We start from the raw sequence: 22,536 nt of genomic DNA, 5'->3' as shown, positions 1-22,536 counted from the left end.
TAGTGCTTATATTGTGCTATACTAATAATATAATATATTGTATGTATATATAACTTGTAGATCCCCCGGTGGTGTAGTGTGTTAAAGCGTTGAGCTGCTGAACTTGCAGACCAAAAAGGTTGCAGGTTCGAATTCGAGGAGCTGAGTGAGCTCCCGCTGTTAGCTCCAGCTTCTGCCAACCTAGCAGTTCGAAAACATGCAAATGTGAGTAGATCAATAGGTACCGCTCCGGCGGGAAGGTAACAGCACTCCATGCAGTCATGCTGGCCACATGACCTTGGACATGTCTGCAGACAATGCTGGCTCTTCAGCTTAGAAATGGAGATGAGCACCAACTCCCAGAGTCGACACGACTGGACTTAACGTCAGGGGAAACCTTTACCTTTACCTATAACTTGTAAGCTACCCTGAGTTCCCTTCGGGGTGAGAAGGGCGGGATATACAGTAGAGTCTCACTTATCCAACACTCGCTTATCCAACATTCTGGATTAGCCAACGCATTTTTGTAGCCAATGTTTTCAATATATCATGATATTTTGGTGCAAAATTCGTAAATACAGTTATTACTATGTAGTATTACTGCATATTGAACTACTTTTTCTGCCAAATTTGTGGTATAACATGATGTTTTGGTGCTTAATTTGTAAAATCATAACCTAATTTGATGTTTAATAGGCTTCTCCTTAATCTCTCCTTATTATCCAAGATATTCGCTTATCCAACGTTCTGCCGGCCCGTTTATGTTGGATAAGTGAGACTCTACTGTAAATGTCGCTAATAAATAATAAATAAATAGGGACTTGCAGTGGCTAACATGGGGCCAAGCCCGGGTAATTACAATAGAACGAAATAAAATACAGTGATGATGGCACAATCGTCAGCATAGATTAAACTCTCTGAACCTTCTGGCCGTGGCTGATCATTTGTGTAAATGTTCTAACTAATATTCTATGATTCACAGACTAGGTGGCTGTCTGTTGGGAGGGCTTTGGTGGTGTATTCCTCCATGGCAAAGAGTTGAACTGAATGGTCCTTGGGGTCTCTTCCAGGTCTAGACACAGAACATAAGACACAAACACTTTGCGTTGAGACATTTCATGATCTCTTTCTCTCTGTGTCCATCCTCTGATCAATATGCACACAAGATATGTTTTTCCTCGAGAACATTGCAAAATGGGCCAAAGGGGGAAGGAAGGAAGGAAGGAAGGAACGAAGGAATACCCCCCATGAGAAGGAAAAGAGGGCAGAAGCAGGGAGCAGCCCATTGCCAAGCTAGCACCCCTCCCTCCCTCCTTTCTCAGCTTTCCTTCCTTCCTTCTTTTGCTTCCAGTCTCCCCCCTTTCCCGACTTGGCAGGGAAAGGCGGCCAAGAGGAGCTGCGTGTCCAGAATAATACCCAGGCAGCCCCTCTCTTTCTCTCAATCTCAGTTTCTCTTTCCCGGAGGAAAGGAAGGAGCTCTGATCTGGGGAAATGGTCTTTCTCTTGTATAATGTGCCGGAACGAAAGAGCCAGCCTCCCCGTGTCTCACCCCCCTTGAGTCAAGGTCCATATTACTCCAAGCGAAGCAAGTTATTTCGGTCCCTGATGATGAGTATTGTCCCTGTGAATCAAGAATGACAAGCCAGATGTGCGGGACGAGGCAGCTGCCTCTCTTGTTATGATGATGATGATGATTCCTCTCTTAAAATGAGACTCAAAGCTGCTTATAAACAATCCACTGTTTGACAGCCTACAACAGATAAACATAAAGATAGAATTTACATATAGAACTGTTCCAAGCTAATAATAATAATAATAATAATAATAATAATCTATCTATCTATCTATCTATCTATCTATCTATATATAACTAAACACCCCACAACCTCAAAAATTGACAACACAACCTCTCATCCACGCCTCTACGTTCATACAACAAAAAGAAAAGAAAAATAAAGTCCTAGCCACAGCAACGCGTGGCCAGGCACAGCTAGTTATAATATAATATTATAATAACCCTAACTGCAAAAGGTCACCCTACTGGGATCTGCACTCATCATCCAAAAATACATCACACAGTTCTAGACACTTGGGAAGTGTTTGACTTGTGATTTTGTGATACGAAAACCAGCATATCTATCTTGTTTGCTGTGTCATAATAAAATAATAATAATAATAATTCCAATTCAACAGCCAGCAGAGTGTCTGCTGTGGACTCATCTTGTTGTGTTTCTAATAATAATAATAATAATAATAACAATAATACATCACACAGTCCTAGACACTTGGGAAGTGTTCGACTTGTGATTTTTTGATACGAAATCCAGCATGTCTATCTTGTTTGCTGTGTCATACAATAAAATAACAACAACAACAACAACAATAATAATTCCCATTCAAGAGCCAGCAGAGTGTCTGTTGTGGACTCATCTTGTTGTGTTTCTAATAATAATAGTAGTAATAATAATAATAATAACAACAACAATAACAACAATAATAATAATGGGTTGCTGTGAGTTTTCTGGGCTGTATGGCCATGTTCCAGAAGCATTCCGTCCTGACGTTTTGTCCCTATATATAGCAGGCATCCTCAGAGGTTGTGAGGTCTGGTGGAAACTAGACAAGTGGGGTGTATCTGTAGAATGTCCAGGGTGGGAGAAAGATCTCTTGTCTGCTGGAGGCAAGTATGGATGTTACAATTGGACACCTTGATTAGCATTGAATAGCCTTGCAGTTTCAAAGTCTGGCTGGTTCCTGCCTGGGGGAAACCTTTGTTGGGAGATGTTAGCTGTTCAAACCTGCCTCAAGGCGGGTTACAACATAGCGAGAAACACAAAATCATTGTGTCATCGAAGGCTTTCATGGCCAGAATCACTGGCCAGCTAACACCTCCCAACCAAGGATTCCCTCAGGGAGGAAGCAGCCAGGCTTTGAAGCTGCAAGGCCATTCAATGCTCATCCAAGGTGGCCAATGGCAACATTCACACGTGCCTCCAACAGACAAGAGTTTTTTCTCCCACTCTGGACATTATTCCACAGATACATAAACCCCACTTGCCTAGTTTCCAACAGACTTCACAACCTCTGAGGATGCCTGCCACAGGTATGGGCAAAACGTCAGGAGAGAATGCTTTCTGGAACATGGCCTTACAGCCCGGAAAACTCAGAGCAATCTTGAGATTCTGTTATTCCCAAGCTGGATAGCTCCTTTGAACTCTAATGTTATATCCTACACAGGTTCAGTGGCTTTCTTTTGGTTGGGGGTCTTTGATTGTGCATTAGGGTTGGGTGGCCCTAATGGACTGGGAATGAGGGAGGGTGTCCCTATTGATTTTTTAATTCCCCCCAAATGGAAAGAAAGACCTCCGTCCTTCTATTAGAACCAAGATGCTGAGTGAGAAGGGTCTCATGGGGATGCTTTAGAGAGGATGCTTGGAAAGAGGCGGAAGATGATCAAAGGGGGTCCTTTAAAAGGAAGGAATTGGAAGGAGCAGCCCCCCCCCCCCCCTGCTTCAATGCAGGAGCAGCACGCGGTCCTTTGCTTGCTTGTCTCCCTCCTTTTCATTCTCTCTTTCTCTCCCTCTCTCTCTCTTTTTCCAGGGAGGAGCTAGCCAGCAGCATCTTCTCCAAATCCAGAGCCTGGGCGCATCTGCCGGAGGAGAGAAGGCAGAGAGGGAGAGAGGGAGGGAGGGGGGAGAGGCGGGGGAAGCCTCTTTTTCGCGCCCCCCCAAGAGCTTTGCATCCGAGCCTCTCCCCCCCTCCCGGCTTTTCATGTTTTGCCGGAGGAAGGGGCCCCAGGGGGTGCCTGGAGGAGGACGAGGAGGAAGGGGTCCAGGTGTTGGCAACTGCAACGCAAGCAAGTGAAGAAGACCCTTCCTGTGCCCCCTCCCAAGAGGAGAGAAAAGAGCAAGAAGACCCTCCAGGTGAGTAGGGAGAGGGGGTGTCTGCAGCCCTAGATCTCATCCCATTCTCTCCTGCGTTGCTCAGACCTCACCTGGGATCCAAAGGCTTGCTTGTTGTGTCCAGTTCTGGGGCAAAGCGATTGCAAAAGGGACCCAACATGATGAGCCTAGGTTTGAAAGCCAAGCTCAGAAAGGTTTAGCTTTGGATGGGAGAGGCAGGTTGACATATATTGGAAAGGGAATAGGACACAATGGATCCCCGGGGAAAGAGATGCCGCTACGATATTAAGAAGTGAGATATTTATGTTGGCTGTTAATTGTTTTGTGTTATTATTTCTGCAATTTTTTATATTTTGTCTGTTGCACCGTTGAGTGCTTTACAAACCACCCTGAGTCCCTCTGGGAGATGCAGGCAAGGTATAAGTAAAGTTTTATTATATTATTTTATTATGACCTGTGTGAGGTATTTTCGGATGATGTGAGCAGATAAAAATATATATATCACACAGGTCATAATAAAATAATTTACAAATCACCCCGAGTCCCTCTGGGAGATGCAGGCAAGGTATAAGGAAAGTTTTATTATATTATTTTATTATGACCTGTGTGATGTATTTTCGGATGATGTGCGCAGATTAAAAAAAAATACATCACACAGGTCATAATAAAATAATTTACAAACCACCCTGAGTCCCTCTGGGAGATGCAGGCAAGGTATAAGTAAAGTTTTATATTATTATTATTATTATTATTATTATTATTATTATTATTATTATTATTATTATTATTATGACACCGCAAACAAGATAGATATGCTGGATTTCGTATCACAAAATCACAAGTCGAATACTTCCAAGTGTCTAGGACTGTGTGATGTATTATTATTATTATTATTATTATTATTATTATTATTACGAATACAGTAGAGTCTCGCTTATCCAAGCTTCTGGATTATCCAATGCATTTTTATATGTTTTTAATATATTGTGATATTTTGGTGCTAAATTCGTAAATACAGTAATTACAACATAACATTACTGCGTATTTAACTACTTTTTCTGTCAGATTTGTTGTATAACATGATGTTTTGGTGCTTAATTTGTAAAATCATAACCAAATTTGATGTTTAATAGGCTTTTCCTTAATCCCTCCTTATTATCCAAGATATTCACTTATCCAAGGTTCTACGGGCCCATTTAGCTTGGATAAGTGAGACTCTACTGTATTTGGGTCAGCTTATACTCAAGAATATATGGTACATTTATTTACCTACATTATTATTATTATTATTATTTTATTATGACACAGCAAACAAGATAGATATGCTGGATTTTGTATAACAAAATCACAAGTCGAACACTTCCCAAGTGTCTAGGACTATGTGATGTATTATTATTATTATTATTATTATTATTATTATTATTATTATTATTATTATTAGGTTGTTGTGTGTTTTCTGGGCTGTATGGTCACGTTCTATGGCAGGCATATACCTCACAACTTCTGGGGATGCCTGCCATAGATGTGGGTGAAACGTCAGGAAGGGAATGCTTCTGAAACATAGCCAGACAACCTGGAAAACTCACAGCAACCCAGTGATTTCGGCCATGAAAGCCTTCGACAATCATCATCATCTTTGATAATGGTGATAGTGATGATGATTGAGTCTTCCCCTCTGGAGCTTTTGAAGCAGAGGCTAGATGGCCATCTGTCGGGAGGACTTTAATGGTGTTTTCTCATGGCAGAAGTGGGTCGGACTGTATGGTCTCTTCCTAACACCGGGAGTCAATCACAATAATCTTTGAACATGATAATAATAATAATGGTGACGATGATGACGACAATGATGATGATGATATTGAGTCTCATCCTCTGGAGGTTTTGAAGCAGAGGCTGGATGGCTATCTGTCGGGAGTGCTTTGATGGTGCTTTCCTATGGCAGAAGTGGGTTGGACTGGATGGTCTCTTCCAACTCTGGGAGTCAATCACCATCTTCTTTAATAATGACAAAAATAATAATAATTGATAATGGTGATGATGATGGTGATGGTGATTGAGCCTCCTCTGGAGGGTTTGAGGCAGAGGCTGGATGGCTAGCTATCTGTCAGGTGTGTTTTGATGGTGTTCTCCTACATGGTGGAAAAGGGTTGGAATGAATGGTCCCTGGACTACCTTTGAAGTCTATGATTCTGTTATTCACAGGCTGGGTGGCCATATGTCTGGAGGGCTTTGATGGTGCCTTTCTTGATGGCAGAATGGGGTTGGACTGGGTGGGCCTGGGGGTCTCTTCCGAATCTATTTGTCCCAGTCGCACCCATGTATTCCTCCTTAAGATCCTCCTCTGCGGATCTTTGTCTTTTTCTGGATGATTCCTCTATTCCCCCCCTTTTAAAAAAAACACAACACTCTGCTGTCCAAGAATCAATTCCCGACAAACACAACAGGCGCAAAGTAACCCATTTTATTCAAGCCGGAGGTTCTTCCAAGCGAGCCAGGGAGGTGTTGCAGGGCATTTTGTTATTTCCATTCTTTGAAAGTGTTTTAATGGATTTTAATGGACTGGTTTGTTTAATCCTCTTCTAATATTTGCACGCTGCGGGTTTTAAATTGCGCTGCTTTTTTAATGTTGTGAAATTAAAAACACAATAACGATGATAGTGATGATGATGATGCCAGAGGACCTCAGCTCTGGACTGGATCTTTGCGTGCTGGGAGGTTCCTTCCTCCCTTCTCAGTGCAAAAGAAAATAATAATAATAATAATAATAATAATAATAATAATGTACATCACACAGTCGTAAACACTTGGGACGTGTTCGACTTGTGATTTTGTGATACAAAATCCAGCATATGTATCTCATTTGCTGTGTCATACTCTGTCTTATTGTCAACAATAATAATAATAATAATAATAATAATAATAATAATAATATACATCACACAGTCCTAAACACCTGGAACGTGTTCGACTTGTGATTTTGTGATACAAAATCCAGCATATATATCTCATTTGCTGTGTCATACTCTGTCTTTGTGTCAATAATAATAATAATAATAATAATAATAATAATAATAATAATAATAATATACATCACACAGTCCTAAGCACTTGGGAAGTGTTTGACTTGTGATTTTGTGATACGAAATCCAGCATATATATCTTGTTTGCTGTGTCATACTATGTCTTTGTGTCAATAATAATAATAATAATAATAATAATAACAGTCCTAGACACTTGGGAAGTGTTCGACTTGCGATTTTGTGATATGAAATCCAGCATATCTATCTTGTTTGCTGTGTCATAATAAAATAATAATAATAGGGTGTGTTGTCGAAGGCTTTCATGGCCACAATCATTGGGTTGCTGTGAGTTTTCCAGGTTGTATGGCCATGTTCCAGAATCATTCTCTCCTGATGTTTCGCCCACATCTATGGGTGAAACGTCAGGAGAGAATGCTCCTGGAACATTAATATACAGCCCGGAAAACTCACAGCAACCCAATCAATAGGGTGCTTTCATTTTGCTTGGTCAGGGAGTTGGTCTGGATGGCCCTTGGGGTCTCTTCTTACTCTATATTTCTATGATTCTGTCATCAGCATCACCATCATCTCTCTTTTTGCTTAGAAGTATGTGAAATTGGCACTGCACATGGAGTGTGAGTGTCAGTGTGCTGGCATCCGATTGACATTGGCAGCATACTAAACACATCATGTTGGCACTGGTATGTCTGCACATAATGCCTTTGGATCAGTGGTGGGCCAGCCAGCGACTGTTCTCACCATTCTGCAGATAGTTCTTTATAGGATTACAAACAGCAAAAGCAAACTCCACATGGCATGCGTTGTCGGGACTGAGCTTTCGGGTACAAGGCTTATCAAAGGCCCTGCTGCGTTCAAATGGATGTACAGCCAGTCTGATCTTTGGGTCATTGATTATGCATCGCAGTCTCAGATAGAAGCAGCCTTTTATGGGTTGTCGAAGACTTTCATGGCCGGAATCACTGGATTGCTGTGAATTTCCCGGGCTGTATGGCCATGTTCCAGAAGCATTCTCTCCTGACGTTTTGCCCACATCTATGGCAGGCATCCTCTGAGGTTGTGAGGTACATTGGAAATTAGGCAAGGGAGGTTTATATATCTGTGGAAGGTCCAGGGTCAGAGAAAGAACTCTTGTCTGTTGGAAGCAAGTGTGAATGTAGCAATTATAATTATGTATTAATTTGTCGTGATTGGATTGTATTTTATATTGTTGTATTTCTGTATATTGTTGGGCTTGGTTCCCCATGTGAGCTGCCTCCTCAGGGAGATGGGGCAGGATACAAGAATAAAGTTATTATTATTATTATTATTATTATTTTATTATGACATAGCAAACAAGATAGATATGCTGGATTTCATATCACAAAATCACAAGTCGAACACTTCCCAAGTGTCTAGGACTGTGTTTATTATTATTATTATTATTATTAATAATAATAATAATAATCTTGATTAGCATTGAAAAGCCTTGCAGCTTCAAGGCCTGGCTGATTCCTGCCTGGGGGAATCCTTTGTTGGGAGGTGATAGCTGGCCCTGAATACAGAACACTCTGAAAACAGGGGAATTCCAGACAGGATACTATCAGGGCCAGCTGACACCTCTCAACAAAGGTTTCCTCCAGGCAGGAAACAGCCAGGCTTTGAAGCTGCAAGGCTATTCAAAGCTAGTTAGGGTGTCCAATTGCAACATTCACACTTGCCTCCAACAGACAAGAGTTCTTTCTCTCACTCTGGATATATAAACCTCACCTGCCTAGTTTCCAACAGACCTCACAACCTTTGAGGATGCCTGCCATAGATGGGACGAAAAATCAGGAGATAATGCTTCTGGAACATGGCTGGAAAACATGGTTTGGAAAACTCACAGCAACCAACATCATGTTGACACTGGTATGCCTGCACACAATGCTTTTGGACCGGCAAATGAGACCGTTCTCACTGTTTTGCAGATAGTACAAAAGCAAACTCCACATGGCATGCATTGTCGGGGCACGGCTTTTGGGTGCAATAATAATAATAATAATAATAATAATAATAATAATAATAATAATAATAATAATAATAATAATACATCACACAGTCCTAGACACTTGGGAAGTGTTCGACTTGTGATTTTGTGATATGAAATCCAGCATATCTATCTTGTTTGCTGTGTCATAATAAAATAATAATAATAATAATAACAACAACAACTACTACTACTACTTTATCAAATGCCCTGCTGTGTTCAAACGGATGTACATCCAGTCCGATCCTCGGTTCATTGATCATGCATCCCAGTCTCAGATGTAAACATTCTTTTATGGTTTCCTCCATTCTTGGATTCCCTGGTTCAAACTATTTGGGGAAATGGTCTGCCTTGAAGCCCTGCGTGTTACTCTAAAGCCCATAACACGACAGTTATGTGCCCCAGGTTGACATTTATGGCAGGACAGCGGGAAACAAAGGGGTAAATGGGATGGCAGAGATGCTGCATGCAGAAACAAAGGATGGTTTAGTAAGGCCCTTAGAGAAGGAGGCCGTGCCTGGTGCTTCGGGGCAGGCTAGCCCCACGTGGCCTGGACCTGGATGGAGGCAGTGTTGCTGGCCTTGGCCCAGCCAATGGTCTCCCTGCCAAGGCTTGCCCGTTCTGCCAAGGGGCCCTGGGCATATGTCCCTTCCCTTGCTCCCGGAAGACTTATCGGGATGCCAATGCCTGGCACGGGATTGCCTGCTCATGCCCCTTTGGCAGAGGAGGCTGTCAGAGGCTCTGTTGGACAAGAACCAGAGCCACAGCGTTGTGGGAAGAGGACAATTATACTCACATTACGATACAAACAGCAGGTTACAACGGAACGGGACCAAAGGGCTACCCGGCCTGATATTCCATAGGCATATGTGATGCACAATCCCCTTTTCATGCTCAAGGGCTGGAGCCAATGTCTCATCTGGAGGTCTCATCATGTGTCCCTTCCGTCTCTCATTCCGCATGACCACTGCTTGCGTTTTGAACTGCAAGTACATCTGGGCATGTGCAGAGTTCATGCCTATGCTTGTGGGGTAGAAGGGATTCCAAATCACACATAATGTGGCTTTCTTTTATGACGCTGACTGGTCTCATTCAAGAAACAACACCCAATAATAATGATGATGATGATGATGATGATGATGATGTGTTGTCAAAGGCTTTCATGGCTGGAATCACAGGGTTGTTTTGTGTTTTCCGGGCTGTATGGCCATGTTCCAGAGGCATTCTCTCCTGAAGTTTCGCCTACATCTATGGCAGGCATACTCACCACCTCTGAAGATGCTTGCCATAGATGTGGGCGAAATGTCAGGAGATAATACTTCTGGAACATGGCCATACAGCCCGGAAAACACACAACAACCCCAATAATAATAATAATAATAATAGGACCGGGCTGTGGCGCAGGCTGAAAAGCAAGCCAGCTGCAACAAATCAACAAATCATTCTGACCAAGAGGTCATGAGTTTGAGGCCAGCCTGCGTCTTGTCTCTGTCTCTGTTCTGTGTCATGGCATTGAATGTTTGCCTTTATGTGTGCAATGTGATCCGCCCTGACTAGTCCCCTTCGGGGTGAGAAGGGCGGAATATAAATGCTGTAAATAAAATATAAATTCTGTAAATAAATAATAATAATAATAATAATAATAATAATAATAATAATAATGTATTGTCGAAGGCTTTCATGGCCTGAATCACAGTGTTGTTGTGTGTTTTCTGGGCTGTATGGCCATGTTCCAGAGGCATTCTCTCCTGACGTTTTGCCCACATCTATGGCAGTCATACTCACAACCTCTGAGAGTGCATGCCATAAATGAGGGCGAAACATCAGGAGAGAATACTTCTGGAACATGGCCATACAGCCTGGAAAATGCACAACAACTCCATTATTATTATTATTATTATTATTAATAATAATAATAATAATAATAATAATAATTTATTTGCGCCCCGCCACCATCTCCCCGAAGGGATTCAGGGCAGCTCACAAAGCACTCCGAAGTGCCACGCATCGCATATCCCCGCAGTCATGCTGCACATGCTCGCAGCTCTCACACCCAAACATTTTGAGATAACGGGGAAGAATATCTTCGCTGTGGCTGGCTGTTAATTGTGCATGGGTGCACCTTGCACATGGTCAGCCTTTCCCAGCCACGCATTTTGGAACGGCTGCCTTGTTAGTGGCGTTACCCTTTTCTGTTCCGTTGCCCATGTGATCCTCAACTGTTCACTGCCGAGAAAGAGAGGGGGGAGAGCTAATGTATCGCCAAGTTCATGCGGATGTAAAAGACAAGCCTTTCCAAAACCGTCGTGGACGTTTCCCCCCTTTCTGCCAACCTGATGCCTGCTGTGCTCTGCTTTCCCCCAAACCTGCCTTGTGCTTTGGTCCTTCTGCTTCCCTAACAGCCTCCCAATGGACCAAGTGCCTCTGTTGTCTCGCTATCTGGGTACCAAAGACTGTGCATCCCTGCTGCATGCGTAATATAACGGGCACCGCACGGTCGGTGAGACACCCTGAGTGCCGGCAGGCTTTTTGAAGCTGATAAACTGATGCAAATTCAAAAGGGATGCTTACGAGCCAGGTATCAAAGAGGGAGAGGCAGTGCAGCAAATTGGGGAGTCCAAATTCCTGTCCTATAGGCTGCCAAAAGACTGATGTTTTATTGTTGGCTGATTTGTTTATTGTTTTTGTTTTGATTTTGTGCTGTTGTGTCCGGGCATAGCCCCATGTAAGCCGCCCCGAGTCCCTTTAGGGAGATGGGGCGGGGTATAAGAATAAAGTTATTATATTATTATTATTATTATTATTATTATTATTATTATTATTATTATTCTGCTTAGGTTGCTTTTACTTTTTAATATCAAGCTGCACACAACAGATTGCTTTAAAGAGGGAGCCTAGAGGAGGCAATTCAGCGTTGTTGTTTTATTCCAAGGGAAGTCCAGCAAACTAAGATTGGAGGATGCATCCCTGGCCTAAAGAACAAGTACAGTAGAGTCTCACTTATCCAACACTCGCTTATCCAATGTTCTGGATTATCCAAGGCATTTTTGTAGTCAGTGTTTCCAATATATCATGATATTTTGGTGCTAAATTCGTAAATACAGTAATTACTACATAACATTACTGCGTATTGAACTACTTTTTCTGTCAATTTCTTGTGAAACATGTTTTGTTGCTTAATTTGTAAAATCGTAATGTAATTTTTTGTTAAATACCCATCCTTTTTGCCTTGTTTTTATTTATGTTGGACTTTGAAATGGTCATATGACTGGTCAAACAAATAAATTATTATTATTATTATTATTATTATTATTATTATTATTATTATTAATTACTACATAGCATTACTGTGTATTGAACTACTTTTTCTGTTAAATTTGTTGTATAACATGATGATTTGGTGCTTAATTTGTAAAATCATAACCTAATTTGATGTTTAATAGGCTTTTCCTTAATCTCTCCTTATTATCCAACATATTCGCTTATCCAACGTTCTGCCGGCCCGTTTACGTTGGATAAGCGAGACTCTACTGTACCTTTGTTCTTTACCTTGAAACAGAAAGTCATTTCGCAACCATTTCCCAGACCAGGATTATTTATTTCTCATGTCAGAAGTGAACCGAGGGTATAAATTGTAATGTATTTGATTCTTTGAACTTTATCCATGATTTTAACATTTTATCTTGTATGTGGTTTTTATGACTTGTTTTTATGGTTTGATTATTGGTTTCATTGGTTTCTTGTCTTGTTTTTATTGTTCTGTTCGGGCTTGGCCCCATGTAAGCCGCCTCGAGTCCCTTCAGGGAGATGGGGCGGGGTATAAGAATAAAATTATTATTATTATTATTATTATTATTATTATTATTTGAAAACACAATTTTTTTTAAACTTGGTATTAATACTAAATATCTTTTGCCCAGTAGCTGGCCACTTGGAATGCCTCTGGTAGAAGGTCCTCCATTGTACATGTGGCAGGGCTCAGAATGCATTGTAGTCGGTGGTCTGTGGTTTGCTCTTCTCCACACTCGCGGCCTCATTTCCTAACATTGGCTCTGCATCTCGTGGTGCTGTTCAGCGCCTTCCAAGTCGCCCTGTCTTCTGTGTGCCCAGGAGGGAGTCTCATCCTGTGTCTGCCACTGATTGAGGTTCTGGGTTTTACCCTGCCACTTTTGGACTCTCGCTTGCTGAGGTGTTCCTGCGAGTATCTCTGTAGATCTTAGAAAGCTATTTCTTGATTTAAGGCGTTAGTGTGCTGGCTGATACCCGAACAGGTGATGGGCTGGAGATGTCCATGCCTTGACCCTCTCATTGCTGGCTGCTACTTCCTGGCGGATTTCAGGTGTTGTAATGCCGGCTAAACAGTATAATTTTTCCAGTGGTGTAGGGCGTAGACATCCTGTGATAATGCAGCATATTTCATTAAGAGCCACATCTACTGTTTTAACGTGGTGAGATGTATTCCACACTTGGCAGCAGAGTAGCAAAGCGCAAGGGCAGATGTCTTCACTGTTTAGTTGTGATCCCCAGGTTGTGCCAGTCAGCTTTCGTACGATGTTATTTCTAGTGCCCACTTTTGCTTGATAGTCAAGCAGTGCTTCTTGTAAGTCAGAGCATGGTCCAGGGTAACTTCCAAGTACAGTAGAGTCTCACTTATCCAACGTTCTGGATTATCCAACGCATTTTTGTAGTCAATGTTTTCAATACATTGTGATATTTTGGTCCTAAATTCGTAAATACAGTAATTACTACATAGCATTACTACGTATTGAACTACTTTTTCTGTCAAATTTGTTGTATAACCTGATGTTTTGGTGCTTAATTTGTAAAATCATAACCTAATTTGATGTTTAATAGGCTTCTCCTTAATCCCTCCTTATTATCCAACATATTCGCTTATCCAACATTCTGCCGGCCCGTTTATGTTGGATAAGTGAGACTCTACTGTATGTTGTTGTGCTGCAATGCTCCAATGGGATTCCTTCCCAGGTCATCCCAGAGCTCAAGATGCTTGTCTGTTCTTAAGTTGAAAAGCACACGTCTGTGTTTTAGATGGATTAGGGATCAGTTGGTTTTCCCTGTAATAGGCAGTAAGAGCACCTAAAGCTTCGAAGAGCTTCTCTTCAACCATTTCAAAGCTCCCTGCTTGGGTAGTGATGGCATGATTGTCAGCATAGATTAAACTCTTTGTCCCTTCTGGCAGTGGCTGGTCATTTGTGTAAATATTAAACATTGATGGAGCAAGAATACTCCCCTAAGGCAGGCCGTTCTTCTGCTTCTCTGACCCTGGAACTCAACAAAAAAGCTCCTGTTTTCTAGCAGATTTCCTATGAAGCGGGTTGAGGTGGTAATCCTTTGTGATATTATAAGTTTTTCTCAGGAGAAGGCGATGATTTACAGTGTCATAAACTGCTGACAGGTCGATGAAGACAGCTCCTGTAATCTGCTGCCTTTCAAAGGCCAGACCAGGATGATGAAAGGGAAATCAGGGGCTTTAGGCAAGAGACCCCACAGGCTTAGCCGACCCACATTTTAGATGGAGTGGATCAATAAGTTATTCATCCTCTCGACTTATCACCTTCACCATAAAACCATTAAGTCCAGATTCTAAATTACCTGACTGCATTAATGGCGTTGTCGTGTCCCCTGTGCGGAAATCCATGCCATTTTGCACATCACTGAGTTATATATATATATTAGCTGTGTCCGGCCACGAGTTGCTGTGGCGAAATATGGTGGTATGGGAAATAAAATATTGAGGAATTGGTGGTACAGTAGAGTCTTGCTTATCCAACGTAAACGGCCGGCAGAATGTTGGATAAGCGAATATGTTGGATAATAAGGAGAGATTAAGGAAAAGCCTATTAAACATCAAATTAGGTTATGATTTTACAAATTAAGCACCAAAACATTATGTTATACAACAAATTTGACAAAAAAAGTAGTTCAGTACACAGCAATGCTATGTAGTAATTACAGTAGAGTCTCACTTATCCAATGTTCTGGATTATCCAACACATTTTTGTAGTTGATATTTTCAATAAATCATGATATTTTGGTGGTAAATTCGTAAATACAGTAATTACTACATAGCATTATTTCATATTGAACTATTTTTTCTGTTAAATTTGTTGTATAACATGATGTTTGGGTGCTTAATTTGTAAAATCATAACCTAATTTGATGTTTAATAGGCTTTTTCTTCATCCCTCCTTATTATCCAACATATCCACTTATCCAACATTCTGCCGGCCCGTTTATGTTGGATAAGTGAGACTCTACTGTACTGTATTTATGAATTTAGCACCAAAATATCACAATGGATTGAAAACATTGACTACAAAAATGCGTTGGATAATCCAGAATGTTGGATAAGCGTATGTTGGCTAAGTGAGACTCTATTGTAGTTAGTATATGTTATTTCCTAAAGCTTGTTAATATACAATATTTCTGGTTGTTCCTTTTTTTAGTCTGTTGAAGGCAAGTATGAATGCTGCAATTAGCCAGAATGATGAGCATGTAATGGCCTTTCAGCTTCAAAGCTTGGCTGCGTCTTCCCTGGAGGAATCTTTTGTTGGGAGGTGTTAGCTGGCCCTGATTGTTTTGTGTCTGGAATTCCCCTGTTTTCAGAGTGCTGTTCAGAATGAACCCTGTCTGTCCCCCAGGCGCCATTGTGGCTGAGGGGGTTGCTATGACACGAAGGGCTTGGGGCCTAAAGGGGGCAGGGCCTGCCCTTCTGACTGGCAGCCGGGGGAGAACAGCTCTTCCTCGTCCTCTGTAATTTGGACTTTATTTTTCTAGGTTTTTTTATTGAAAGACATAGATTGGATGACTATGTCTTTTGTGGCAAAATTTGGTGCGATTTGGTTCAGTGGTTTTGTTGTTTACTTCATGGGGAAAACGCACATTACATTTTTATATATATAGATTTTTAACAGGCATGTTGGGAGAGAGAAGAGGAGGAGGGATGGCTCGTTCGGTGACCTCCCGGGAGGAGGGCAAACAGAAGGAGAATAATGAGAGATCATTGCTTCTTCCTCCAGCCCAGGACAAGCGGGCCGCGGGATTACACGCAGGGATTACAATCGGCCAGATTGCCCAGACAAATGATCGCAAGGGCCGATTTAGGACAGAGATTTGTTGGGAAGGAAGGAGGTGAGGGAAGGTGGGACGGAGAACGTTGGGGCTAATGTCCAAAACACCCAGCTTAGAAATGCCCCACCTTTGTTTTCTTCTTAATCGTCTGCTTCCCTCATTGCGGCTTGACAATCTCCTAAACCCAAACATACCAGGACGTTCGGATGTGAGACAAGGAGACCCCAGTTCAAATTTCTCCATAAATGTACTACAAATAATAAGTACAGTAGAGTCTCACTTATCCAAGACTTGCTTATCCAAGGTTCTGGATTATCTAAGGCATTTTTGTAGTCAATATTTTCAAGATATCATGATATTTTGGTGCTAAATTCGTAAATACAGTAATTACAACATAACATTACTGCGTATTGAACTACTTTTTCTGTCAACTTGATGTTTTGGTGCTTAATTTGTAAAATCATAACCTATTTTGATGTTTAATAGGCTTTTCCTTAATCCCTCCTTATTATCCAAGATATTCGCTTATCCAAGGTTCTGCCAGCCCATTTAGCTTGGATAAGTGAGACTCTACTGTAATAACTTTATTTTTATACTCTGCCTCCATCTCCCTGAGGTGACTCGACGCGGCTTACATGGGGCCATGGCCAGGTAATTACAGTCATTAGAAAATAAAAACACCTCCAATAAAATACAATTATACAGTAGAGTCTCACTTATCCAACATAAATGGGCTGGCAGAACGTTGGATAAGCGAATATGTTGGATAATAAAGAGGGATTAAGTTAAAGCTTATTAAACATCAAATTAGGTTATGATTTTACAAATTAAGCACCAGAACATCATGTTACACAACAAATTTGACAGAAAAAGTAGTTCAATATGCAGTAATGCTACGTAGTAATTACTGTATTTACGAATATAGCACCAAAATATCACGATGTATTGAAAACCTCGACTACAAAAATGCGTTGGATAATCCAGAATGTTGGATAAGTGAGACTCTACTGTACATGTAAACATAGTAAAATAACAATGACGTCAAAACACGCAATTTAAAAACCTGAGCAAAATTCATGAAAGTGAACTGGGCCAAAGTGTATTGGAGTGTATATTGTAAACTGGAAAAAGAAGTATGACCTGTTTAAATGGTTTTTAAATTGTGTTGTCTGATGTTTAAATTGTTATTTTATGATTTTATGTGATTATATTGGGCTTGTTCCCCGTGTGAGCCGCCCCCAGTCCCCTGCTGGGGAGATGGAGGCGGCATATAAAAATAAATTTATTATATTATTATTATAAGTAGGTGACCAAAGTGCTACAGTTAATAGGAAAACTTGGGATGAAGTAGACGCTTGAGCGGTGATGGCACGATCGTCAGCATAGATGAAACTCTCTGTCCCTTCTGGATAGGATAGATAGCTATGATGGCTTACAGTTAACTACCCTGACTTTGTACTATCCAGATGCTGATGGAAGAAGAACGGGACTTGTCATTCAACCCATCTGTTTTGGGCGAGGTTGATCTCAGATGAAACAGTTTTTAAATAGTGGCATTAATTATACATTGCTATTACAATCCGCCCGACTACTTGCATATTCCTATGACTAGGAAAGCAAGATGTTGCCCTCATTTCTGGAAGCAGGATGTTCTGTCCTATAAAAGACACATCTATCTCAGAGATTGTGAGGTATGTTTCTGCTGTGTCTGGTTGTGATCCCCAGGTTGTGCCAGTCAGCTTTCATATGATATTATTTCATACCACCCACATTTTGCTTGATATTCAAACAGTGGTTCTTGTAAGTTCAGAGAAACTCCCAGGTATTCTGGTGTGCTGCAATGCTCCTTCCCAGGTCATCCACAGAGCTCGAAATCAAGGGAAATCATAGTCCGACTGTGTTTTTCTTTGGTCAGATCTCACCTGGAATAAAATTGTGTCAAAGCAATTCACGAAAGAGATGGATGAGATGGAAGGGAGACCAAAAAATGATTAAAGGTTTGGAAACCAAGCATAGTAAGGAATGGCTTGGGAAGCTGACTATTGGTGTATAAAGTACTAGCTGTGCCCGGCCACGCGTTGCTGTGGCAAAGTGGTGGAGGTATTGGTTAAAAATTGTTGTGTAATTTTTATTTGACGTTATTTGCAATTTTTTATTAATTTTATTGTAAGTTATATTTTTATTTATTATATTTTATTATTTTCTTGTATTATTTTTAGTTATCTTCTGTTATTATTGTATTAATTTTTAGTGTTTTTTATTATTTTTTATTGGGTTGCTAGGAGACCAAGTTGGAGGAGCTTAGCCTTCTAACTGGCAGCAATTGGATAAAAGCAATTATTCCTCTCTCTCTAATTAGGACTTTATTTTTCTTTTCTTTTTGTTGTATCAACCTAGAGGCGTGGATGATGGGTTGTGTTGTCAAATTTCGAGGTTGGGGGGCCTGTAGTTTTGTTGTTTTGTGGGTCGCGTGATGCCATCACTCTTTTATATATATAGATTTGGGCAGTAGGATAGCTTGGTTTTGAATGGGCAGTTCAGACCTATTTATTTATTTATTTATTTATTTACAGTATTTATATTCCGCCCTTCTCACCCCGAAGGGGACTCAGGGTGGATCACATTACACATATAAGGCAAACATTCAATGCCTTAACATAGAACAAAGACAAGACAAATGCGGGGCTCCGAGCTGGCCTCGAACTCCTGACCTCTTGGTCAGAGTGATTTGTTGCAGCTGGCTGCAGCTGGTTGCTCAACAGCCTGCGCCACAGCCCGGCTTTTGTGATTTATGTCACAAAAGACCTATCCCTGGGAAGATGGAATCCTGTTTCTACTATTTGCTCCTGTGCTGTAAAATTTTACTATAGCCGTCCTTACCGGCCTTTTGCAGAGCTGGGCAGAAGGTAAAACTCTATATGTTTTTGCAATGGATTGGTATGGATTTCTGACTCCAAATGGATTATGCTTAGAGGCACCGTTGCTTCTGTCAGCCGCTCTTGAGGCTCCAGGAAGAACAAATAGACCCGACAGGCGGTGTTAAGTAAAGGAGGCCTTGGGAACAGCGTGGAGTTGTGAGAGTTGCTGTCCAAAGTATGCGGACCGAAAGGTCGCAGGTTCGAATCCAGGGAGTGGTGTGAGCTTCTGCTGTTAGGCCCAGCTCCTGCCAACCTAGCAGTTCGAAAACATGCAAATGTGAGTAGATCAATAGGTACCGCTCCTGTGGGAAGGTAACGGCGCTCCATGCAGTCATGCCAGTGGCTACATGACCTTGGAAGTGTCTACTGAACATGGCCATACAGCCCGAAAAACTACAACAACCCGTTGTGAGGTCTGTTCGAAACGAGGCAAGTGGGAATGTTGCCATTGGCCAGCATGATTAGCATAGAATAGCCTTGCAGCTTCAAAGCCTGGCTGCTTCCTGCCTGGGGGATCCTTTGTTGTTCCCCCACCTTTGAAGTTGACTGAATTGCATTGGTGGTTGTTTGATGTTATTACTATTGATATTATTACTGTTGTTTAAATCTTTGTTTTAACTTGTTTTATCATCTTCTTGTGTTTTAAACTGTGTGTATTATTAATGTATTTGTGCTGTTACTTTTGTAACATTGTGAGCCGCCCCGAGTCCCCACGGGGAGATGGTGGCGGGATATAAATAAAGTTTATTATTATTATTATTATTATTATTATTATTATTATTATTATTATTTGTTGGGAGATGTTAGCTGGCCCTGATTGAATCAGACCTTGTGGGCTTCTTAATCCAAATTTGGGCTGGATAGCCCTTCAAAGAGGGGACCTTCTGCTGGACATTTAGTTTCACCCCTTCCATGACTGGTTTGGTTTTGGATTGGCTCTGTTCCGTTATTATTTTTTTCTTTGTATGGATACTTTTGGAACCTATAAAATACAACCTTATATACTTGGCAGTTAAAATCCATTAGTAAACCAGGTTTTTTTTTTACCTGAAATATTTTGGAGTGGTTTGAACCCCTAAACCACCCCCTGCATGTGAATCCATTGCAATTGGAAGCCACAGCATTCTTCAGCAGCGAAGGCTTGAGACCTTGCCAAACTACAACTCTCTTGATTCCATAGCATTGAGCCACCACAGTCAAAGTGCAGGTCGACTCGCATTTGTTCTGCAGTGTAGATGCGCTTTCTGCCTAATACCAGCCCATGCGTTGTATGCTCGGAAGGAGAAAACACATTAGTTAGTCTACTGGCCCTGCTTCCCATGAGAAACGCCCACACCCAAAAATAATAGAACGCTTTAAGAATGTTGAACCGAATGCTTAATCCTGCTGCAGATCCAGTGATATTTATTACAGACGGGAGGGAGGCGATCAGCGCCCTGGCATTTCGCATCCGCGCGCATGGAAAAGGTCTGCGCATCAGGGGCGACGCAGGCTTGCCCTTTGCTCGGCAGACTTCGCAGAGAAGATTCTCATTTGGAGACGAAACAACAACAGCACTTCTTGGGTGCACCAAGGTCACGAAAAGATCTAGACAATCTCTCCCAAGAGGCCAGAGCTAAGCAATGGGAGAGGCATGAGCACTGCGGGATCAGCGGAAAGGTCTAGATAGTCTTTCTACGCTCTTGGCCAGATGCTAATGAGAAGCCTGAGCTTGAAGCAAAAGCCAAAGACCCCCCATTTCAGACTGGATAGAATCGGCGGAGTTCATCTACACTGTAGAAATAATGCAGTTGATCCCACTTTAACTACCATGGCTCCATGCTGTGGAATCCTGGGAGCTGCCGCTTTGAGGGAGAGATAAAGTGGAGTTTAAATAAGAATAAGAATAAGAATATGTAAAGCAAAGTGAAGAACCTGCTTTGATTGAAGTCAAAAATCAGAAACTCCTCAAAACACAGCAGACAAAAAATCAGTACAAGAAAACCACACTACAAACTAGAGCTGACAGCTGGCACAACAAAACACTGCATGGAAAGTTCCTTGACAAAATTAAAGGAAAAGCTGATAAGGAGAAGACCTGGCTCTGGCTCATGAATGGGACCCTGAAGAAGGAGACAGAAGGCCTGATCCCTGCAGCCCAGGAGCAAGCCATCAGAACAAATGCAATTAAGGCCAAGATCGAAAAATCAGCTGATGACCCAAAATGCAGACTATGCAAGGAAACCGACAAAACCATTGATCATATCCTCAGCTGCTGTAAGAAAATTGCACAGACAGACTACAAACAGAGGCACAACTGTGTGGCCCAAATGATCCATTGGAACTTATGCCTCAAGTACCACCTCCCAGCAGCAAAGAACTGGTGGGATCATAAACCTGCAAAGGTTGTGGAAAATGAGCATGCAAAGATACTGTGGGACTTCCGAATCCAGACTGACAAAGTTCTGGAACACAACACACCAGACATCACAGTTGTGGAAAAGAAAAAGGTTTGGATCATTGATGTCGCCATCCCAGGTGACAGTCGCATTGACGAAAAACAACAGGAAAAACTCAGCCGCTATCAGGACCTCAAGATTGAACTGCAAAGACTCTGGCAGAAACCAGTGCAGGTGGTCCCGGTGGTGATGGGCACATTGGGTACCGTGCCAAAAGATCTCAGCCGGCATTTGGAAACAATAGACATTGACAAAATTACGATCTGCCAACTGCAAAAGGCCACCCTACTGGGATCTGCACGCATCATCCGAAAATACATCACACAGTTCTAGACACTTGGGAAGTGTTCGACTTGTGATTTTGTGATACGAAATTCAGCATATCTATCTTGTTTGCTGTGTCATGATAAAATAACAACAACAACAACAACAACAACAATAATAATGGAGCCACCGGTGGCACAGTGTGTTAAAGCACTGAGCTGCTGACCTTGCAGTGGTTGAATAGCTACATATCTTTGTTTATGTTTATACGAATTTTTGTCATTTGTGTACTTTGCCAAGCTCCCATATTTCACCGTTGATCATCTCTTATCATCAGGAAGGTCTTCTTAAGGTGTTGTCGAAGGCTTTCATGGCCGGAACCACTGGGTTGCTGTGAGTTTTCCAGGCTGTATGGCCATGTATGGAGCCCTCAGTGGTGCAGCGGATTAAACCGCTGAGCTGCTAAACTTGCAGACTGAGAGGTTGCAGGTTCGAATCCAGGGCGCGGAGTGAGCACCCGCTGTTAGCTCCAGCTTCTGCCAACCTAGCAGTCCGAAAACATGCAAATGTGAATAGATCAATAGGGATGGTAATGACGCTCCATGCAGTCATGCCAGCCACATGATTTTGGAGGTGTCTACGGACAATGCAGGCTCTTCGGCTTAGAAATGGAGATGAGCACTAACCCCAGAGTTGGACACAAATAGACTTAACGTCAGGGGAAACCTTTACCTAATACAGTAGAGTCTCACTTATCCAAGCTAAACGGGCCGGCAGAAGCTTGGATAAGCAAATATCTTGGATAATAAGGAGGGATTAAGGAAACGCCTATTAAACATCAAATTAGGTTATGATTTTACAAAATAAGCACCAAAGCATCATGTTTTACAACAAATT

At 41.7% G+C, this 22,536-nt stretch overlaps 1 protein-coding gene across 1 annotated transcript in view; it reads left to right on the top strand.

Annotated features, from left to right (window-relative positions):
* LOC100567949 (sodium/calcium exchanger 3) overlaps positions 1-22,536 on the top strand; it is a 52,647-nt gene that overhangs the window by 3,446 nt on the left and 26,665 nt on the right. Inside the window, exon 2 of the mRNA XM_062965093.1 lies at positions 3,580-3,902. Within this exon, the coding sequence (XP_062821163.1) occupies positions 3,580-3,902 (323 nt within the window). The remainder of the gene's footprint in view (positions 1-3,579; positions 3,903-22,536) is intronic.

The sequence above is a fragment of the Anolis carolinensis genome, unplaced genomic scaffold (assembly GCF_035594765.1).
Source record: "Anolis carolinensis isolate JA03-04 unplaced genomic scaffold, rAnoCar3.1.pri scaffold_14, whole genome shotgun sequence".
Taxonomy (NCBI): Eukaryota; Metazoa; Chordata; class Lepidosauria; order Squamata; family Dactyloidae; genus Anolis; species Anolis carolinensis.
Note: the sequence above shows the minus strand (reverse complement) of the source record. Positions and strands in the feature narration are given on the sequence as shown.